The sequence below is a fragment of the Plectropomus leopardus genome, chromosome 1, assembly GCF_026936395.1.
Source record: "Plectropomus leopardus strain MGB_pleo_1.0 chromosome 1, ASM2693639v1, whole genome shotgun sequence".
In the NCBI taxonomy this organism is placed as follows: Eukaryota; Metazoa; Chordata; class Actinopteri; order Perciformes; family Serranidae; genus Plectropomus; species Plectropomus leopardus.
This window is the reverse complement of record NC_142176.1, coordinates 147,501-170,339: the sequence shown is the minus strand read 5'-3', so window position 1 is coordinate 170,339 and position 22,839 is coordinate 147,501. Positions and strand designations below refer to the sequence as shown.

Here is a 22,839-nt window from a genome sequence, read left to right as displayed (position 1 = left end):
TGTCCTCCATCTTTACATACAGTCTATGTAAATAACAAACAGAAGCCGTCCGTCCCTGCAGGAGGAGCCAAACGTCTAAAGGCACAGTACATGTTACAAACCACAACATGTCATAGCACAAATGTATTCACAAATATTTTCACTTGAAGGAAAATTAACCTCATGAAATATAAGCAAATGAAACCTCCTGGTTCCTCCGTCAGAAGGGACGCTGTCTGAGAAATGTGTCTCCGTTTGAAGGACTCTGTCTTTAGCAGCCGTCTCCTCCATCACTGTCTCCATGAACGGATGATCTCCAGGGCTGCGTCTGATTATTCAGAAATCACAGATGATTTATCATGCTGATTATCAATACAACATTAATGTTCACAGATCCTGGTTTTTGATTGTCTTTTTGTTTTACTCGCATCAAACAGATGACTCAGACGTTTTATCAGTTAAACCACAAAAACACACGGCTTTGGTTTGGAAAAATAAGCTTGTTTTGGTTTAAATTACCCAGTTTTTATGCCACAATTTTAGCTGGAAATGCTTAGATATCTTCTTCAAAATCACTTAGTTTTGGTGACACAATTGTTGTTAGAAATGTCCTAATGTCTTTCTAAAGAACATCCAGTACTTTGGACAAAATGGCCACCTGAGATGCTGCAATGTCTTCCTAAAAAGTGCTTGCTGGTGACACAATCACTGCTGTAAATGCTGCCGTGTCCCTTAAAAAACACAAAAAACACAAAGTTTTGGTAACACAGTGGCCCCTGGAAACACTGCAATGTGTTGTTAAAAAGCACCCAGATTTTTTTTTTATTTGATGCTAGAAAAGCTGCAATATCTCTCCCCAAAAAATCCACTATTGTGGACAAAATTTCTGCAGAAAATGCTGCAGTGTTGCCCTAAAACAGTTCAAGATCTCTAATAAAAATATTTGGGCGCAGTTTGACATGAATTTTAGATTTTAGATTTAAGAGTCAGTTTTTGCCTGCTGTTTCTGTGACAGACTGAGATTTGGGACTGTACCGATCCAGATCCAGGACCCTGAGGAGGAGCGTCTGTGCAGCCAGGTGACAGCACAGCTGACCTCTGACCTCAGCGCACCTGACGGAGCTGACACATCCTGTCCTCAACCTCTGTCTCCACACCAGAGTCTCACGCTCATAAATACAATACAATAATCAATATGTTCACCATAATGACAATAATAAATAAATAAACCAACCAGTCAAACTGTCAAACTGAAACAAAAATGTCCAAAGACATAAAGAGTTAAAGTCAGATTATAGACGCAGCTCTGAATCTGATATTTGATATCAGTTAGATTTTATCTTCGGCACTATTTTCATCTCTCAGACGTTTGCATCATTTTCTCTCGATATTTGTAATTATTTATTAATCATTGGAGGACAGTGTCTCTGCGTCTCTGTGTCTCCTGTCCAGAGGACGACAGAGGACAAACTTTGAATAAACCCTGATCAGCCTCACGTCTCCGTCTTCTCTGCGTGGATAACGCTCCGTCAGCTCCACCTGTCCAAACTCCCACCGTCTCTGATAACGTGTCCCCTCCTGTCCCCTCCTGTCCCGTCCTGCCCCTCCCGTCCCGTCCAATCGCGTCGCTCCCTGCCTGTATAAAAGCCACCGGCTCAGACGAAGCGACATGATCGAGCCATGGCCTTCCTGTGGATCCTCTCTTGCCTCGCCTTCGCCGGCGCCGCCTACGGTGAGACTGACTCCTTACTCGGCCAGCAGGGAACGTTCCCACAACGCTGGCTAACGTTCCCTACAGGTTACAATAATGTTCAAAGAAAACATTTGAATCTAATGTTGAAAGAATGTTTTAATGTTTATCATTTTATAAAATGATCGTGTGAGGTTAGATACCGACTGAGACGTAACGTTTGAACTGAAACTCTGAGGATGTTCTGGTGATGCTGAGAGGTGACAGATCAGTGAATGTTCTTTACTAAACGTTCCCACAATGTTACATGAGAACAAAGGAAGAACGTTTTCAAAGCAACATTCAGAACATGTTATTGAGGACTTGCACGTTTATTTTGTAAATGTGATGTGTTAACAATAAAAAAACATTTTAAACTTTTTTTATGTTAATAGAGAACCAAAGAAAACTTGCTATTGAAAACATTGAAACTTTGGTTGCGTTGCAACATTCTCAGAACATTTTTACAACCAAAAATTGCTCGTTAATGATGTCATGATGATGTCACCAGGTTGCGGCACTCCCGCCATCCCTCCCGTCATCACTGGGTACTCCCGTATCGTCAACGGCGAGGAGGCGGTGCCTCATTCCTGGCCCTGGCAGGTGTCCTTGCAGGTAAACACACACACACACACACAGACACACACAGACACACACACACACACACAGACACACACACACACACACACACAGACACACACACACACACACACACACACACACACAGACACACACACACACACACACACACAGAGACACACACACACACACACACACGCAGACACACGCAGACACACACACACACACACACACACACACACACACACAGACACACACACACACACACACACACACACACACACACACACACACACACACACACACACACACACAGACACACACACAGACACACACAGACACAGACACACACACACACACACACACACACACACACACACACACACACACACACACACACACACACACACACACACACACACACGCACACACAGACACACACACACACACACACACAGACACACACACACACACACAGACACACACACACACACACACACACACACACACACACACACACACACACACACACACACACACACACAGACACAGACACACACACAGACACACACAGACACACACACACACACAGACACACACACACACACAGACACACACACAGACACACACACAGACACACACACACACACACACACACACGCACACACAGACACACACACATACACACACACACAGACACAGACACACACACAGACACACACACACACACACACACACAGACACACACACACACACACACAGACACGCCATGTGATGATCATGTGACCTGCTGTGGTTTTTCAGGATTACACCGGCTTCCACTTCTGTGGCGGCTCCCTCATCAATGAGAACTGGGTGGTCACCGCTGCGCACTGCAACGTCAAGTGAGACTTTTCAGCAGATCAACACAGGGTTAAAACAAAACACACGCCTCACGTCTCCGTCCTCATGTCTCTGTCCTCTGTCCTGCAGGACGTCCCATCGCGTGATCCTCGGAGAACACGACCGCTCCTCCACCGCTGAGGACATCCAGGTCATGAGGGTCGGCAAGGTGAGACACAAACGTGTCCAGCGACTGGTCTCATGTCTCATGGCGGCGTATGCCGGTGTCTCATAATGTGTCACTTCCTTTCAGGTGTTCAAGCACCCCCGCTACAACGGCTACACCATCAACAACGACATCCTGCTCATCAAGCTGGCGAGCCCCGCCCAGATGAACATGCGTGTATCCCCTGTGTGCGTCGCCGAGACTGGAGACAACTTCCCCGGAGGCATGAAGTGCGTGACCACCGGCTGGGGCCTGACCCGCCACAACGGTGAGCAGCCAGCCAATCACAGGAGGGCAGGGGCGGGGCTTGTAGACTCAGGGTGTCACTGTGTGTCTCAGACCGCTGTGACCTCCGGTGATCAGATGGGGGCAGTGCGCCGCCTCTCGCTCGCCGTGTGAACGTTTCAGTGAGGTCTGTTTGTGTGTTGCAGCTCCCGACACCCCCGCCCTGCTGCAGCAGGCCGCCCTCCCCCTGCTGACCAATGAGCAGTGCCGCCGTTACTGGGGCAACAGGATCAGTGAGCTCATGATCTGCGCCGGCGCTTCCGGAGCCTCCTCCTGCATGGTGGGTGGAGCCAATGCCTCCCAGACCGACCTCTGACAGTCCTGATGATCCTGATGGGTCTGATGGTCCTGGTGGTCCTGATGGGTCTGATTATCCTGGTGGTCCTGGTGGTCCTGGGTTTGACCTCTGTCTCTGTCTCTGTTTCAGGGCGACTCTGGCGGTCCTCTGGTCTGTCAAAAGGCTGGTGCCTGGACCCTGGTGGGTATTGTGTCCTGGGGCAGTGGAACCTGCACTCCCACGATGCCCGGCGTGTACGCCCGCGTCACCGAGCTGCGATCCTGGATGGACCAGACCATCGCCTCCAACTGAGCGGGTCAGACCGGACGGCGTTCAGATTCACCTGGTCGTCAATAAAACTCTGAAAGTCTCAAACACACCTGTACCCCTCGTCTCTGTTACCTGAGCTGCGATGTCATCGACTCACGCTGAGCTGTAGTTAGTAGTTTCTGCCATCCCATAATCACCTCTGCCATCAGGAGATATGGAGACATAGAGCCGCATGTCGTCTGCATATGCATGACAGATATTTTTTATTTTTAATTTTGTTTAACCAGTAAATCCTGTTGAGATCGATGTTCTCTTTCTTGCTGAGACAGCAGCAACGAGCCCAAACCATCAGAGGTAATAATAAATAATAACATAATAATGATAATGGTAATAACAATAATAATAACAGTAATAACTCTCTATATATTTATTTTATATATAGACTTTATATAGGACCAAAGAGTGCCTCGACAGACGGAGCGGAGAAAAGGCAGGAATAATGAAATAAACATCAACCAAAGGCCAAACAAAAAGAAAAAAACAAAACGCAAACACAAAAAGCTCAACAAGAATAAAGCAAATAAAAAGAATAAAAGGAATAAAAGATCACAGATCACAAAAAGGCAGCTAAAGTACTAAATAAAAATATATTTAAATCCCATAAAAGAGGGAATAAAACAAAGTTCAGAAGATAAAAACAGAAGAAAGATGAACAAGTCAGTACATTAAAATGTGAAAAGATGAAGGACGGCTTCAGCAGCAAAATGAAAATGAGAAAATAAGTAAATAAATAATCACATAAAGCCACCTCTGTTTTTGGCGATTAACTGTGAAATGTCGGACTGTCTCCACTTTAATTTCATTGTTAGAAGATTTATTTTTGTACACTTCAACCTGCCACATGTTGAATCAACCTCTGAAAACTTTTCTTCTTCAGCAGTCATTTTATTTTATCTATTTACACAAATATCAGATTTCACCCAACACGAAAGAACATAAACGTGTTTTATTGTCAGCAGCATCCGTGCTTCTGCCTGAGGCAGTCAGGGTCAGGCGACCCTAAACGCCTCAGGTGCATCTGGGCGGGCAGGGTCAGGGTCAGGGTCAGGGTCAGGGTCAGGGTCAGTTTGGGGGTCAGGTGCGTCTGGGCAGGCAGGTGTGCCCGACCCGGCGGCAGTAGCAGATGGCGTTGAAGAAGCGGCAGTAGCAGGTGTCACAGGGGTCGCAGCAGGGCAGTGGGTAGCCAAGACAGGACTGCTGGTGGGGGATGCAGCGGCGAGGAGACCGCATGGCCCGCCCCTGCAGCTGCAGGGCCGCAGACGAGTCCTGGAGACAGGAAGTCAGAGAGCAGAAACAGGATGTAGGACACGTTCAGGGTGATCAGTGTCTTTAAATAAGCCACACCCACCTCATCATAGGACGCCGCATCCATTAGGAAGTGATCCTCCACTGAGTCCACAGGCAGGAGGGCGGGCTCATGCACAGGGTCGGGGGCGTGGCCTCTCTCTGCAGCACAGACAACAGACAACAACTCATCACATGTAGTGTCTTTGTATGTATGTATGTTATACTCAAGTCATCCATCTGCGTCTGCATGTTACGCTCTAGGTATCCTTCAGCGTCTGCATGTTACGCTCTAGGTATCCTTCTGCGTCTGCATGTTACGCTCTAGGTATCCTTCTGCGTCTGCATGTTACGCTCTAGGTATTGTTCTGCGTCTGCATGTTACGCTCTAGGTATCATTCTGCGTCTGCATGTTACGCTCTAGGTATTGTTCTGCGTCTGCATGTTACGCTCTAGGTATCCTTCTGATGTTGGAGGGTAAACCAGCTGTTACCATCAGGGAGACGTCTCAGGGGGACGGCCCTCAAACCGATCAGGCTCAGGGATCATTTTTAGCACCAGCATCGCTCGGATGAACAAACCGTGTAAAATCTGTATTTACTTATTTACGTTAAGTATTATATGTCTTTGCTCTATGGTTGTGTCTGTCTTTGTTGTGTGCACTCTTTGATTTGGGTATTTGGAGCATCAGTAGCGACCTGTGTGTTGCTGCTCGGGTCGTCCGTGCGTCAATGTGTCGCTGCAGATGTGCTGACGTCTAAAGGCTGCTGCTGGCTGTGTTTGTCCTGTTTTGGTCGACTGTAAAATGAATCGCTGTTCTGCCATAAATAAAGTTTTCTGAATCTGAGTCTGAATGCAGATGTGAAGGGTGCATTTTGGCGTTCGTATTGCACGCTGAAAGCTGTGTCGGAGCGGCGGTATATATCTGTAGCAGGTCACATGACTGTCATCCGTCCAAAGCGTCTCCTGATGACACGCAGTCGTATATAATCGAGTCCTCGGACGTTATGGTCTGACGGGCGGTACTGACCGATGGCTGACAGGTAGGAGGAGTCGGCGTGGCGGGCGGCCGGGCCGTCGTCTAGCTGGATGTCTCCATGAACCAGAGAAGAAGAGAGACGCAGCAGGCTGAATGAGATGCAGCCGAGCAGCACGGAGCCAAACATCCTGCCGACAACGCCAGAAGAAGAACTCCCAGAATCCTGAGCGTGTCCTCGCAGAGCCCCTGAAGGACGAGACACAAACAGTGATGTCAAACATCAACGCGTGACATCGTCCACACAGGCCGACTGCTCTGGAGTCAGATCTTCTGTCGGTCAATAATAAGGAGAAACCCTTTGGAACCTGGAGCGACCGAGTTTTTCTTTTGACTACTGAACAAATGACTGCAATTAATTAATGAAATTTATCTCAAAAACATAAAAAAAGAAAATGAGCAGCTTGGTACAAAGTGTTTCACAAACTGCAAGAAATAATAGATTAGAAAATTATTTTTGAAAAGTGAGGTGAAAAATCATTGGGGAAAAACTTGATTTAAAAGGATCATTATTACATTTTTAAAACTGTGTTACAAAATTATTATAATTTTGAAACACTTTCTCTGGGACATTTACTTCTTTGTTTTTTGTTTCACTTTCTTTTTTTTCTTTTCTTTTTTAAAAATAATTTTCAGGCAATTTTCTTGTACTTTTTACTAATTTCTTGTAAATTTTGGGGTCATTTCTTCTTTTGTTTCTCTTTGCCTTCTTCCCGTGTTTGACTTGTATCAGGTCATATAGAGCAGGTTTCAAAGGGTTAAAGGAGCAGCTGACCGAGGGTAGCTGTGTGTGTGTGTGTGTGTGTGTGTGTGGGTGGGTGTGTGTGTGTGTGTGTGGGTGTGTGTGTGTGTGTGTGTGTGTGAGATATTTGGATTTTTGTTTCCGTTATTATTCTGCAGAGTCGTGTCAGAGTCTGTAAACTGACTTTATTCAACGTGGAGGCAGAAGAGAAAAACAGCATTTGGGAACTAATGAAGAATTCCTTTAAAATTACAGCAAACTGGCTACTTTTCTTTAAAAATCACAACAAGCAGCAATTTAACAAGAAATGTAGCAAGAACTGGTCAAAAGTTGCAAGAAAATGACCTATAACAGGAAAAACAACTAACAAAACCAAACAAACAAAAAACAAGAAGAGTATTTCTTTTTATTCTACTTTCTACTATTTATTTAACATTTACAGAATTTATTATGTTAATATTTATATATACAATTTATATGTTTAAATGTCATATTTCATATAACAAGAAGAGACATTAAACATCTTTTTCAGATTTCAGATCTCAGATTTTTCATGTTACGTGACTCATAATCATATTACATGTCATCGAATATTATCTGTAAAAATATATTTCATGTAACGTAAAGTTACACATCAGAATATACGCCGTGCAATAATATATTATATTCTGTGTAATAATTGAATAATAATAACTGGTATTTATCATGAACTGAACTTTGATCTCACAATAACAGAACATTTGCTTTAAATTAAAATGACAGTAAAAGATGAATTACATTACAATTATTGAATGACATTATTCTATGATATTATATTATTTCAGTTTAAAAACATGAATATTCAGAGTAAATAACAGAGGAAAAGGTGACTCACCTGTCGCTGTGACTCTTTGTGTCTCTGAGGGGACGACGAGACATTTTAAGGAGGGGAGAAGGTCACATGACCACCTGATGGGGGGGGTCAAACATCAGACAGCTGTGATATTAATTTAAACGTCATGAATGTATCAGCGAGTGATGTTTGTGCTGCTGCTGAACGACGTCCTCATATTTACAGAGTCTGTGTATGTAGAAGTATACATCCATAAATACATGAATATTTGTGGTTATATTTAAACTACAATGGATACAATTACTGCTGAAAATATTCCATCTGCAGTTTCTGAGACAAACACAATATTTTGACCATATTTTTGTATTTTTGTTGATTGATAAATTAAAAATATATTTAATAGAGGAGCTGAATGAGGGAGATTCGACACGGTTACTTTGTCGTTTGTATACAGACGGGACAGAGACAGGCGGGACAGAGACAGACGGGACAGAGACAGGCGGGACAGGGACAGGCGGGACAGAGACAGATGGGACAGAGACAGGCGGGACAGAGACAGGCGGGACAGAGACAGACGGGACAGAGACAGGCGGGACAGAGACAAGCGGGACAGAGACAAGCGGGACAGAGACAGACGGGACAGAGACAGGTGGGACAGAGACAGGTGGGACAGAGACAGGTGGGACAGAGATTTATTTAAAATATATAATTTAAAATATATATTTTAAAATATATTTAATAGAGGAGCTGAATGAGGGAGATTCAACACGGTTATTTTGTCGTTTGTACACAGACGGGACAGAGACAGGCGGGACAGAGACAGACGGGACAGAGACAGGCGGGACAGGGACAGGCGGGACAGAGACAGACGGGACAGAGACAGGCGGGACAGAGACAGGCGGGACAGAGACAGGCGGGACAGAGACAAGCGGGACAGAGACAGGTGGGACAGAGACAGGTGGGACAGAGATTTAGAAAATGTTTTAAAATATGAAGTTTAAAAAAACAAAAGTTGATGTGTGAAGAAGAATAAAAACACTCGGGACAAAACTTGTGACTCACGTCGTCAAAATTCATGTATGAAAGGGTTAAACGTTTGACATCAAACACCATCCGACTTCCTGTTTAATGCTCCATCATTATTTATAGATATATTTATAGATTAATCAGATATATTTAAAGATGTATAGATTGGTCAGATGTATTTATAGATTGATCAGCTGTATTCACAGATGTATATATTGATCAGATGTATTTATAGATTGATCAGCTGTATTCACAGATGTATATATTGATCAGATGTATTTATAGATTGATCAGCTGTATTCACAGATGTATATATTGATCAGTGATAGGTTGCAGGTTGCCTCCTCTGAGCCGTCACTCTGGCTCATGTTTCTAAATGTGATGTTTGCTGTTGGCTCAGTCATGGTGGGCTGATTGATTATTATCTGTATTTTTATTATCAGTGTTATTAAATATATTTCAGCTGTTTTTGGGTTCGGCTCTTCCATGCCTTTGAATGGAGAACATTAGATCAGCGGCTTCATCCATCAGCTGCTTCATTAACTCTTCGTCCTCCTCTTCATCTTCGTCTGCAAACATGGTGCCGATTCTCTGAACCCTGACACGTTGATGACATCACCGCTGCTCTCAGCTGATTACGGTCCATCAGCAGGAAATGACCTCTAATGAGAAGAGTTTGTCCTGATCGTCAACAACAACACACTTCCTGTTTCCATGGCAACAGAATCAAACAGGTGAACCGCCTCAGGTCAGTGAGGAGAGATATCATCATCAACAAAGTCATCATCATCATCCTCACTATCACCATCATCATCATCATCATCATCATCATCATCATCATGATCATCATTCTCATCATCACCATCACCACCATCATCACTATCATCATCACCATCACCATCACCATCATCATCATCCTCATTATCACCATAGTCATCATCATCATCAAAATCATCATCATCATCATCATCACCATTACACCATCATTATCATCACCATCACCACCATCATCACCGCCATCATCACCCTCATCACCATCATCATCACCCTCATCATCACCATCATCATCATCCTCATCATCACCATAGTCATCATCATCATCATCATCATCATCATCATCATCATCACCATCACCATTACCATCATCATTATCATCACCATCACCACCATCATCACCATCAACATCATCACCATCATCACCATCAGCATCACCATCACCATCAAATCACCATCACCATCACCATCACCATCACCATCACCACCATCATCATCATCACAATCATCATCACCATCACCATCATCATCGTCATCATCGCCATCATCACCATCAACATCACCATCATCACCATCATCATCACCATCATCATCACCGTCATCAGCGCCATCATCACCATCAACATCACCATCACCATCATCATCACCGTCATCAGCGCCATCATCACCATCAACATCAACATCACCATCATCACCATCACCATCACCATCACCACCATCATTACCATCATCATCGTCATCATCACCATCACTATCATCATCATCATCATCACCATCACCATCATCACCATCACTGACCCATTCGAGTGAAAAGTTCCACCTGTTCCCAAAACAGGTTGAAGTTTATTCCTTGACACTCACAGGCATTAGAAAGCCAAGTATTCAAAGCAAGCAGGCGTCTGAACTTCTTCTTTTTTTTTATACTTTTTTTTATACTTTTTTTATACTTTATTTTTTTCAGTTTACGTTTTTGAGCAGGCGTCTGAACTTCTTGATACTTCTGTCAATCGCTGGTTGAGGCCCACTGATGAATGACTGAACTTTCAGCTTGTCAAGTCTGTTAAAAGGTTCTAAGAAATCCTTTTTTAAAACTTCAGATTCTCCTCTCCTGGTGTCACCGGCTCCCTCATGCTCGATGACCTGTTTAACTCCAGGGTGGTTGGACAGCTCCTGGGAGAGAAGTCCAGTTATGTCACTGACCTCAGCACTTGGATGGCTGCATGTGACGATCGCTTCATTGTTTACAGCACTGACAGCACCGTCTCCTACAAGCAGGATATCTCTCGCCTTCACGTCTAGCACAGATTCTTTGTCCTTGAGCGCCTTGTGCTTCTGCTTCTGTATGCCACAGCGAATGTCATGTTTCCCCCTCATGAAATCTGATCATTTTAAATTCCCTGCTTCCTGTTTATAAAATTGCTCTGGCTCGTTCACAGTTAGTTCAGACAGCGGTTGATATTTGTTTCTTAGCTGTATGCCTGGCAATGCTGTAATTCTTCCTGTGATACCAGCATTTGTTTTTCTGATTCTGTTCTGTTTTGGCTTAGCACCAAGTGTATGCCAGGCGGCAGTGATATCAGTCTGTTCGGGTCCCGTTCTAGCAAGTTTTGGGAAAGACACTGTGTCATCCAGGTCTAAAATATTTGAGGTAGACTTAGCTGTCTTACCATTGGATGTTATTGGGAGTGTTTCATGAAGCCCTCTTTCTGCTTCAAGTGTAAAAATCCTTGTCTGTAGCACAGCGATTTCCTGTAGATATTTCCAGCAGTTCTGGCATGATGTGCCTGTTGTTGATAGCAGAGTGCTATTTTATGGTACAAAAGTACTGATATGGATTAAGAGTGCATATCTGAGACATCTAAACAACGTAAAAAAAAAAAAACATTACTGTAAACAGAAACGTAATTTAAGGGTGAGTGTTTTTAGCTTTGTTATTCTGTTGACTCCATTTGTCTTTATTATGTTACAGCTCAACTGGTTTTCAGTTGAGGCAAAAAGAGGGAAGCTGAAAGACCTGAACAAGATCACAGGATAAGTCATTTAGAAAAATGAAACATACTAGGCTTAATGAGAAATTATTCTAAATACTGAAATTGCTACACTAGTGTCTTATAACATTAATCCTGCTAAACATATATTTTATTATGGCGTTATATATGTAAGCTTGTTATTGTGTATTGATAACTTACTATAGGAGCACTGGGTACTGGGGGAACAGCTATGGATGGACTGCTATGTGATGGAGGATGCTTCAGATCAGTGGATCTTTGTGGAACTGAAAACTTAATAACAAATAACAAATAACAAATAGTTCCAGCAATAAGGAATCATGCTATTATAATAATATAATATTACTCTCTGTGGAGAGTAATGCATTACACAAATTGTGCATTACTTTCACCAAAATCACCTCAGAAGAATGGCTAGGCATTATAAAATGTAAGAAGGTCATGCTGTTTCGAAGTGGGTTATAAAAAGGCAGAAGGCTCTAGTTTGATGCAGTTCATTAACATATAAATCCAGTAGAGGGCAATATCACACAGCCTAATGAAGGCTCTGCTCTGGAGCGCAGATCTGAATAATTCATGCATTCACATGCAGCGGTGCCCACTTTGTGTTAAAATCACTCTTATATTCACAGTAGTGTGACGACATAGAACAATGAAGTAGCTAGACCTTTTTATGTGAATGTTTTTATTGGATTTTACTTAACACATAAATAGCTGTACACACATGAAAACATCTAGAAACTCAAGAACATCTATTCCAGCGCTTTGCACACACACCATAAAATCCATTAAAAAATATAATAATGAAAATGAAAAGAAACAAAATTAGATTGACCCACAAATATTGGCGTTAATGACAATAGACAAAATAAACAGACATTCCAACAAAGAAAAGTAAAAATAACTACACAAACAATGCAAATCAGCTGCACAAAAAAACGACAAATAAGTGAACAAATAAAAAAAGTAATAACTTAAAAAAATAAAAAAAAACAAAAAAAATTTTAAAAAATCAAAAAAAAATTCACAGGGCCATTGTAATCATTTATTCAACAGGGAGTTTCTCAACATATAGTAGGAACGGTTGCCAAAGCTTTTTGAATTTTCTTTCCGAGCCTTGAGTTATATATCTTAGTTGTTCCACTTTGAGATGAGCCACCATGTCCATCACCCATCGCCTATGAGAAGGGGGTACCGACTTTTTCCATTTTAGCAGGATAGTCCGCCGTGCCAGAAGTGTGGCGAAGGCCACTGCTGTGACATGGGTGGCTGAAATCCTACAGTCTAGTGGCACCACACCAAATAAGGCTGTGACAGGGTTCGGTTGAATTGTTAATTCCCACACTGTAGTGATTGTGTCAAAAACCCCTTCCCAAAAGTTTTTTAGCTTTGGGCAGCTCCAAAACATATGGCTAAGGGTGCCTGGGTCACATTTACACCTAGGACAGTTTTCACTGGTTCCTGGAAGCTAGACCTTTTTAAACAAACAAAAAAGCTTGGACACAGAGACGGGCAAGCTGACAAAGGATCAAAGTCTGATAAAAAAGTAAAATAAAATAAAAATGGATTAATATTTGTAGGCGTATCATGTGAAACACTATAGACATGCTGAGGTTAGCACAGCAAAAGCTAACACAGCTAACAAAGTTTTATAACTGACACCCAGGCTTATAAACGTATGTCCGACCCTCCTGTCGTTTTCCCCTTCTCTCCTGTCCTTTTCTCCCTCTCTACTGTCCTTTTCTCCTGTCCTTTTCTCCCTCTCTACTGTCCTTTTCTCCTGTCCTTTTCTCCCTCTCTGCTGTCCTTTTCTCCCTCTCTACTGTCCTTTTCTCCCTCTCTCCTGTCCTTTTCTCCCTCCCTCCTGTCCTTTTGTCCATCTCACCTGTCCTTTTCTCCCTCTCTCCTGTCCCTCTCTCCTGTCCTTTTCTCCCTCCCTCCTGTCCTTTTCTCCCTCTCTCCTGTCCTTTTCTCCCTCCCTCCTGTCCTTTTCTCCTGTCCTTTTCTCCCTCTCTCCCGTCCCTCTCTCCTGTCCTTTTCTCCCTCTCTCCTGTCCCTCTCTCCTGTCCTTTTCTCCCTCCCTCCTGTCCTTTTCCCCTTCTCTCCTGTCCTTTTCTCCCTCTCTACTGTCCTTTTCTCCTGTCCTTTTCTCCCTCTCTACTGTCCTTTTCTCCTGTCCTTTTCTCCCTCTCCGCTGTCCTTTTCTCCCTCTCTCCTGTCCTTTTCTCCCTCTCTCCTGTCCTTTTCTCCCTCCCTCCTGTCCTTTTCTCCCTCTCTCCTGTCCTTTTCTCCCTCTCTCCTGTCCCTCTCTCCTGTCCTTTTCTCCCTCTCTCCTGTCCTTTTCTCCCTCCCTCCTGTCCTTTTCTCCTGTCCTTTTCTCCCTCTCTCCCGTCCCTCTCTCCTGTCCTTTTCTCCCTCTCTCCTGTCCCTCTCTGCTGTCCTTTTCTCCCTCTCTCCTGTCCTTTTCTCCCTCTCTGCTGTCCTTTTCTCCCTCCCTCCTGTCCTTTTCTCCCTCTCTCCTGTCCCTCTCTACTGTCCTTTTCTCCTGTCCTTTTCTCCCTCTCTCCTGTCCTTTTCTCCCTCTCTCCTGTCCTTTTCTCCCTCCCTCCTGTCCTTTTCTCCTGTCCTTTTCTCCCACTCTCCTGTCCCTCTCTCCTGTCCTTTTCTCCCTCTCTCCTGTCCTTTTCTCCCTCTCTCCTGTCCCTCTCTTCTGTCCTTTTCTCCCTCCCTCTCTCCTGTCCTTTTCTCCCTCCCTCCTGTCCTTTTCTCCTGTCCTTTTCTCCCTCTCTCCTGTCCTTTTCTCCCTCCCTCTCTCAGTTAAATATCTACACAGGAGAGAGTGACGCCTGGAGACTCCTGCACTAAGACAGCACCGTCATCCTGAGTGTCAGCTCCCTGTCTTCAGCATGCATATTCTTTGTAGTTGTGATCTGAGGTCAGTGTCAGACTACTTCTGCTGGCATTACTCAGCAACATTTTCCTCACCTGTGTGTCAGCGTGTCTTTGTCTTCACGCCTGGATTGTCCCCGTGCAGCACAGCAAAGCATGGTGGACACTATCTGAGAGGACACCACAAAAGGACATATACCAACTGTTTGATGTGTTATTAATGTTTCTGAGTTTATTTGATATTAATGAAATGAATTAAATACATGATTATACATATGTAAGCAATAAACAGCAACCTGCTCCTTTACCATGGAATGCCTAAAATATGCCAGTATAACCATATATGTCAAATCCACGTCACTCATATTTATACTTTGTAACTATACATTTTACATATAAAAGTAATATATATATATTATATTTTGTATTTTAAAAAAACATAAAAACAACATTTAAAAATTTTTTTTTGTGTGTTTTAATCATATTTTAACCCTTATATAGCACTCAGTTGCTTTTTTTTTTTTCGAACAGCGCTCGTTCACGAGCATTTCTCTAGTAATAGCTTAGCGTATTAGCAACAGCCACTAATCGAGGGCAGAACGACAGCGGTGCTTTTTAATATTTACGTGATAATCAGATAATAGTATATCTATCTCTCTCTCTACACACACACACACACACACACACAAATATACAAACAACTCATCAGGGAATCATATCGTAATCTCGACCGGAGAAATTAAATTAAGAGAATCAAAATGTGTTGTGCCCAAAAAAATATACTAAAAGGTGCTGCTTGTAATATTATATATATTGTATTAATACACAGCTAATCTTTAAGTAAATACTACGTCCAGTACCTCTCAGTAACTGTCTCTAGAGCTCCGCTGCTCACTGATAACCGGTAGTTTGAATACAGACCGTAGACCGTATATACGGTCTGACACAGACACGGTAAGACGTCCATATTACAGCTTTACAGCCAGCAGCGTATGGATGTGATGTAAAATGTTAAAAATGATGAATTACAGCAAAAATATAAATTACTACAGCCGGTAGGAAGCCTGTGCTGTCAGAAACTCTTAGAGTCACATGCGCGTTCACGCGGTAGAGTCCCGCGGGTCCGCTGCGCGTTCATGTTATGTCTGGAGAAACACCGAATTCAAAATCTTGATTCGGGAAATAGCGCATTTTACGTCTTTAGGACTTAATGTTTTTAATAATGGATATAAAAATGCGTTCTGAAAAGTCAACATGTCTCACAAAAAATGATCCAGTGATTTAAGGAGGTCTCTTTCCCGATGTTAACAAACGCGGAAAAGTCTCTCTGCGCCAGTGTGCGTCACGTGACGCTGTAGTTCCACTTTCGGCCACTATGTACATTTTGCCTCAGAGTGGCGCACTTCCCGGGGGCTGACTAGAACGGCCCTGCTGTCACGTGACGACAAATTATATCTGAGCGGACTCACGTGACTTTAGCATCACCGGGACACTCCCTCTGTCACCTGGCCGATCGATGCTCTCCTCTCTGCCCTCACTGTGAACGCACAGACAGCACGAATCGATCCAACAGTCGAGCACAGAGCTAGTTGAGTTATCAGAACCGGAAATCAGCTGCAGACAGACGGTGACCCGCAGCAGGTCCGACTCGGAGCTCCTAGTCATGGTGTTCGAGTCTCTGGTCAGCGACCTGCTCAACAGGTTCATCGGAAACTACGTGGAGAACCTGGACAAGTCCCAGCTGAAGATCGGCATCTGGGGAGGTGAGCAGCTAACAGAAGCTAACGGAGGCTAACGGAGGCTAACGGCTAACAGACCAGATCCGGCTCAAAAATATCAACATTTTAACATTACTCCGCTCTACATACATGACGACAGACTGTATAACATGTATGACCACATCATGTTCGACAGTCGGCCCCGCTCTTTATATCGGCTTCAACCAACACACCGAGCACGTATCTGTTTCGGTTTAATGTTAACTTTAGTACCAGCTGACGATCGGGATCTCGGAAGGTGGAGAGCTGAGGGAGGCTAACGGCGAGTAGCAGCTAACAGACCAGAGTCCGCTCACTGTAATCACCATTGTGAGTCCACTCCTCTATAAATACATGGCAGCAGGTCCTGTAACACGTATGACCGCAGGATGTTAGACAGCCGGGAAGCTCTTTATATCGGCTTCATCAAAAAGCATCGATCACCGATCTGTTCAGGTTAAATCCGAATTTAAATCACACCTTCACCTACTGACAGCGACAGCTAAACACAAACACTGAAACACAGTCAGCTGCTGTTTGTTTGTTTGTTTGTTGTTGATGTGTGTATATGACGGTTTGTTCATCAGAGCAGTGAGAGTCGGGGCTTTATGCTCAGATGAGTCTGTCAAACAGTCCGGAAGCTAAACAGTTATAGAGTAAACACACACACACACACACACACACACACACACCCTCCTGCAGAACTATGAAAACATGTTAGGGACTGTGAGTCATTTGTCAGAGGAGCTGTGTGTGTGACCCTCGCTCTGTGTGAGATTTTAAGAAACTTACCAAAACTTTTTAGGACCCACCCCGCCCAGCTTTCTTAAATTAAATTAGCAGTAAAATATATTAGTTTTCTTTAATGTCAGAAAAATTGCTATTGTTAAATATAATTAAAATATTTATATATGAAAAGGCAAAATGTTTAAAGAAAAATGTCAAAATAAAATGCAAAATGCAGCCATTTACAGTTGTATGCCCCCCCCGAGTTCCTCCTCTGTGCTTTATACTTTTTCAACATGCCTCCCCCTTTTTGCAGCACCCCCTCCCTTCTCATAAATGATGAACAGTCCCTAACCATGCAGCCAGAGACGCTTCGGTGAGCCTATGCTCTCAAACCAGAGAAGAAGAGAAGCTGATGTTTACTTTTGTTTTTTGTATTTCATGTTTAGTGATTGAGTTTATTTAAAAAACAGTGAGGATGTCTCAGTCTGATGATGAGTATTATTACTGTGATAAACGTTATTATTATTAACAATAATATTAATGAATCTGGTGTCAAGAAAGCTGTGAGAGCGGCTGATGTCTGAAGTATTGATGTGTTGTTTGTGTGATGACATCACTGGAGTTTCCTCATACCTGCGCACTTGTCACACCTGTTGGACGGACACAAACGGGCTCCACCAATCAGCTGTCAGCTCTGAGCCGCCGTGTGTTCAGATGGAAAATAACCTGAAGGTGTTTAGACACCTCGGGACACACTCGTCAATCAATCAGTCACTCGTCAATAACAATAAGACGTAACTGATCCACCAACTCTGTCTGTAGAACCATACTCACCATTACAGTAGTGATAATAATGGAAACTACTAATAATATGGACAGTAATAATGATAATAATAACAATAATAATAACCCCTAACCCAAACTGCTAATAACAATAATTCAAGTCAATTCAAGTGAAGTCAGTTTTATTTATAAAGCCCATTATCACAAATCTCAGAGGGCTTTACAGCAGGCACCATCCCTCTGTACTTAAAATAATGATAATTGGATTTATAGAGCCCCTATCTTGAAGTCAAGGTCTGGGGGGGGGTTGAGGCAGGGTTGATGCGGGACTGAAAGACGGCGAGGGACTCCGGGTCACGGATCCATCGGGGGGAGGGAGCTCCAGAGCCTGGGAGCAGCCCCGGACAAGGCTCTGTCCCCGAAAGTGCAGAGGAGGGATTTATGGGCGGAGAGATTTTCAGAGGCAGAACTGAGGGTCCGTGAGGGTTGGTAAGGGGAGAGGAGGGCAGTGAGGTCAGGGCGGGCCAGACGGTGAAGGGCTTTGAAGGTGAGGACCAGGATCCTGGAGGTAATCCGGTGGGAGACAGGGAGCCAGTGAAGGTTTTTTAAGATTTGGTGCAGGTGAGGAGTCGGGCCGCTGCGCTCTGGACCAGCTGGAGTCTGTTGATGGAGGTGGAGCTGATGCCATAAAGGAGTGAGTCACCGTAGACCAGACGGGAGGAAGGGAAGGCGTGGATTAATAATAATACTAATGATACTACTACTACTAATAATAATATTGATGATGATATGAAAAATGAGGATTTATTGTAATAATTCCTGAATATATGAGAGTGTGTGTTTTCTGTGTGTCTGCAGGAAATGTTGTTCTGGAAAACCTCCGAGTGAAGGAGAACGCTCTGGTGAGTCTGAGGCCCCGCCTCCTCCCTCTGCTCTCATCACACAGGGTGTCTCTGATTGGTCCTCCTCCCTTTGATGTCATCAAACAGGGTGTCTCTGATTGGTCCTCCTCCCTTTGATGTCATCAAACAGGGTGTCTCTGATTGGTCCTCCTCCCTTTGATGTCATCAAACAGGGTGTCTCTGATTGGTCTCTGTCTATTTAGTTTCCGTTTTCAATTTCAAACGATCAATAAAGCAGACGAGAGGTTCATATCAGTAAATTATGATCAGTTCAGAGTTTTCAGACTCAGGCCAGGAGCCCCACAGCACCTAATACATCTATGACCATAACACATCCATGACCATAACACATCCATGACCATAACACATCCATGACCATAACACATCCATGACCATATTACATCCATGACAATAACACATCCATGACCATAACACATCCATGACCATAACACATCCATGACCATATTACATCCATGACAATAACACATCCATGACCATAACACATCCATGACAATAACACATCCATGACCATAACACATCCATGACCATAACACATCCATGACCATAACACATCCATGACCATAACACATCCATGACCATAACACATCCATGACCATAACACATCCATGACCATAACACATCCATGACCATAACACATCCATGACCATATTACATCCATGACAATAACACATCCATGACCATAACACATCCATGACCATAACACATCCATGACCATATTACATCCATGACAATAACACATCCATGACCATATTACATCCATGACAATAATACATCCATGACCATAATACATCTATGACTCTTGCGTAATATAGCTGAGAATGAGTAACTTTAGCTTCTCTCATAAAACCAATCGTTGCGTCACTTATATGGAAACACTGTCAGTTTTTCAGCTCTTCTCAGCTGACTGATCAATAAACTAATTTCTTCAGTTTCAGTAATAGTATCCATATTGATGATATTGATAATACTGATGATTTTGGTAATACTGATGTGTGTTTGTGTTTCAGAGTGAGTTCGATGTTCCCTTCAAAGTGAAGGCCGGACAGATCGGTGAGTTCACTCTGATCAGTAACAAAGTGATGTCACTGATCAGAGTTACCGCAGCTGTTAATCACTGTTTGACTCTCTGAGTACCGGTTTGTCTTCTGAAAAAAAAACTTGTCTTCTCATCTTGTCTCATCCTTTTTTTTTTTTCTGGATGGCGGTGTGTCACTTCCTGTTTGTGATCACTTCCTGTTTGTAATCACTTCCTGCATTATGTCACTTCCTGCGTGTTGTCACTTCCTGTGTGTTGTCACTCCTGTGTGATGTCACTTCCTGTGTCTCAGGCCGGCTGACGCTGAAGATCCCCTGGAAGAATCTGTATAATGACGCTGTGGTCGCCTCGTTGGATGGACTGTACCTGCTGGTCGTCCCTGGAGCCAGTGAGTGAGACGCCTCAGTGTCCATTGGCTGGTCATGTGTGGAGGTGGAGCTTCAAGAGTTGACGTTCTTATTGCCGATGTGATGAGTGTATGTGTGTGTGTGTGTGTGTGTGTGCGCGTGCGGGTGTGTGTTTCAGCTGGATCTCAGCTGAAGTCGTGTCCATATAACGGTAAGACGCTGTTCTCAGGTGGCGGTTCAGGCCTCTGTACTTCCTGTTAGGTCTCTGTACTTCCTGTCAGGGCTGCACGAGTTCTCCAAACTAAGAGTTTAAGAAGTATAGCTGAAGGTGAGTCAGAGTGAAGCCGCATCGTGCAGCCCTGAGTCTGGCAGAGTGAACTGGTTTCTGATCAAGGAGTTACTGGTTCCTGCAGTCTGATTCTGGGAGGTTTTGATCTGAATCAGCAAATGTTAATTCTGTAGAAACACTAACAAGTCAGACAGCTGGTGGAGGTTTCAGCTGGCAACAACTTCCTGTTACAGTCGGGACACACTGCAGGCGTGACGGCAGAAGCGTCCGACGGCAGCAGCACACTCGCTTGTTACGTTCACACTGACAGCGACGCTGCTGCGGAGCTTCCTGCTGCTGCGGAGCTGCCTGCAGCTGCGGAGCTTCCTGCAGCTGCGGAGCTGCCTGCAGCTGCAGAACTGCTTGCTGCTGTTACTTCTGTGTTTACAAAATTAAAAGCTCATATAGGTATTCATCATCTACAACCTGACACTGACAATATTTCACAATAAAAGCCTCAAGTCAACAACTGGAGGGATTCTTTCCACAGAATCCCTGTCAGGGAGCTTTTATTTTGAAACAGAAACAGAAAAGGTTGAGTAAAACAGATTTATTTGTATTTCCCCGTGTCTGTGACAGATGAAGACAGCGAAACTGCAGGAAAGGAGGCCAAAGCTGTGTCCCAATTCAGGGTCTGCATCCTTCGGAGGACGCAGCCTACGCGGTCTACGGAGGCGACTCCTTCGGAGGCACCTCCGAAGGCCGCATTAACGGTTGTTAATTGGGACAGTCTAGCCTTCGGAGGATTTCCTGGTTGCGTCATCAGATGTTCCCGCCCTTACCCCCACGACAGTGGATTCCTGCCGTCAAGGCTCGCCAGAGGGGGAGAGGGAGAGAAAAAGAGAGAGAGGCCGAGAGAGGGGGAGAGGGAGGAAGAGAGCGAGAGAGAGGCGGGGGGGACACTAAAGCAAAGAAATTATTTTTTGTTTTAAAATTTACATTTTATTTGGAGAAGGAGGACAAGTGCCTCTGTCCGCGTCAGAAGCTGATTTTTCGCGCAGTAGAGCCTCCGTCAGTGGGCGGAGCTCTCCTCTGCTGTGGGCGGAGCTCTCCGCTGCTGTGGGCGGAGCTCTCCGCTGCTGTGGGCGGAGCTCTCCGCTGCTGTGGGCGGAGCTCTCCTCTGCTGCGGGCAGCACAGCGGGGCAGCTAGGTGGCTACGTGTTAGCATTACTAACGTCACGTATTATGAATGAAATTATGAGATTTTAATGTCCCTCTAAGTTTAACATATCTGGCGTTTGATCTTCAAATGAGTAAAAACCCACATTAAGTTAAATCAACGGTCCGATCTCCGCTCTGTGCCGCCATTATTTTTGAAGATCGCGGGCGCGCAAGGAATCTTGGGAAATGGAAGGCCGCGAAGGATAGTAGCGATGTGTCCTCCAAACAGAGGGAAGAGGAGGCCGCATTTGTGGGCTGCGAAAGGAGGAGCCTTCGAATTGTGACCAAATGGGACAGCCTTCGTGCAGCGCTGTGACGTAATTGGCCTTCGAATGCAGTTTCCGAAGGATGCAGACCCTGAATTGGGACACAGCTGAAGAGTCAACATGATTATCAAAACTTCACATTCACATTTGATTTCTGCTGAAAACTGAACGCAGAAAACATCAGCAAGACTCTGTTTCTGTAGACGTGAAGTAGCTGAGCAGCGCTGCTCCTGCAGGCAGTGTGTCTCGCGGTTACACCTCAGTGTGTCCAGTCACATGAATAAACCTGAGCACCTGAAACACTCAGAGCCTCACCTGAACACCTGAGACACCAATGACTCACCTGAGAAACTCAGAGACTCACCTCAACACCTGAGACACTCAGAGACTCACTTCAACACCTGAGACACTCAGAGACTCACTTCAACACCTGAGACACTCAGAGACTCACTTGAACACCTGAGACACTCAGAGACTCACCTGAACACCTGAGACACCAAGAGACCCACCTGAGACAGTCAGAGACTCACCTGAACACCTGAGACACCAAGAGACCCACCTGAGACAGTCAGAGACTCACCTGAACACCTGAGACACCAAGAGACCCACCTGAGACAGTCAGAGACTCACCTGAACACCTGAGACACTGAGAGACTCACCAGAACACCTGAGACACTCAGAAACTCACCT

General features: G+C 44.3%; 3 protein-coding genes across 14 annotated transcripts in view; 2 read left to right on the top strand and 1 right to left on the bottom strand.

The window, feature by feature from the left end:
- Window positions 1–1,593: 1,593 nt before the first annotated feature.
- Window positions 1,594–4,272, top strand: LOC121965274 (chymotrypsin A-like). Its single transcript, XM_088078226.1, has 7 exons — window positions 1,594–1,711; window positions 2,220–2,323; window positions 3,092–3,171; window positions 3,260–3,338; window positions 3,423–3,603; window positions 3,767–3,900; window positions 4,048–4,272. The coding sequence occupies exons 1-7, from the start codon at window positions 1,660–1,662 to the stop codon at window positions 4,207–4,209; spliced, it is 792 nt and encodes a 263-aa protein (XP_087934352.1). The 5' UTR covers window positions 1,594–1,659; the 3' UTR covers window positions 4,210–4,272.
- A 543-nt stretch (window positions 4,273–4,815) lies between these two features.
- On the bottom strand, window positions 4,816–6,733 carry agrp (agouti related neuropeptide). 2 transcript variants are annotated; one of them, XM_088079259.1, is made up of 4 exons: window positions 6,542–6,733; window positions 5,995–5,997; window positions 5,576–5,673; window positions 4,816–5,493 (listed from the first exon to the last, which is right to left on the bottom strand). In XM_088079259.1, the coding sequence occupies exons 1-4, from the start codon at window positions 6,675–6,677 to the stop codon at window positions 5,302–5,304; spliced, it is 429 nt and encodes a 142-aa protein (XP_087935385.1). In that variant the 5' UTR covers window positions 6,678–6,733; the 3' UTR covers window positions 4,816–5,301. The 2 variants fall into 2 exon arrangements, with proteins under 2 accessions (XP_087935385.1, XP_042370346.1); XM_042514412.2 differs by lacking the exon at window positions 5,995–5,997.
- A 9,596-nt stretch (window positions 6,734–16,329) lies between these two features.
- vps13c (vacuolar protein sorting 13 homolog C) overlaps window positions 16,330–22,839 on the top strand; it is a 91,845-nt gene continuing 85,335 nt past the window's right edge. For 5 of the 11 annotated variants that reach the window (XM_088076588.1, XM_088075802.1, XM_088074976.1 and 2 more), the window contains exons 1-5: window positions 16,335–16,582; window positions 18,947–18,990; window positions 20,019–20,061; window positions 20,340–20,435; window positions 20,573–20,605. In XM_088076588.1, coding sequence (XP_087932714.1) covers window positions 16,483–16,582; window positions 18,947–18,990; window positions 20,019–20,061; window positions 20,340–20,435; window positions 20,573–20,605 — 316 coding nt within the window. In that variant the 5' untranslated portion in view covers window positions 16,335–16,482. Of the gene's footprint in view, window positions 16,583–18,946; window positions 18,991–20,018; window positions 20,062–20,339; window positions 20,436–20,572; window positions 20,606–22,839 lie in introns of all 11 variants that reach the window. The other 6 variants (XM_088077665.1, XM_088076948.1, XM_088076123.1 and 3 more) reach the window with 3 other exon arrangements.

What these genes read in the sequence shown, in the direction of transcription:
- LOC121965274 (XM_088078226.1), top strand. Translation starts at nt 1,660, where the DNA reads ATGGCCTTCCTGTGGATCCTCTCTTGCCTCGCCTTCGCCGGCGCCGCC. An exon ending in CCTGGCAGGTGTCCTTGCAG is followed by an intron (nt 2,324 to 3,091) that starts GTAAACACACAC and finishes GTGGTTTTTCAG; the next exon opens with GATTACACCGGCTTCCACTT. An exon ending in CCGGAGCCTCCTCCTGCATG is followed by an intron (nt 3,901 to 4,047) that starts GTGGGTGGAGCC and finishes TCTCTGTTTCAG; the next exon opens with GGCGACTCTGGCGGTCCTCT.
- agrp (XM_088079259.1), bottom strand. Translation starts at nt 6,677, where the DNA reads ATGTTTGGCTCCGTGCTGCTCGGCTGCATCTCATTCAGCCTGCTGCGT. An exon ending in ATGCGGCGTCCTATGATGAG is followed by an intron (nt 5,494 to 5,575) that starts GTGGGTGTGGCT and finishes TCCTGTCTCCAG; the next exon opens with GACTCGTCTGCGGCCCTGCA.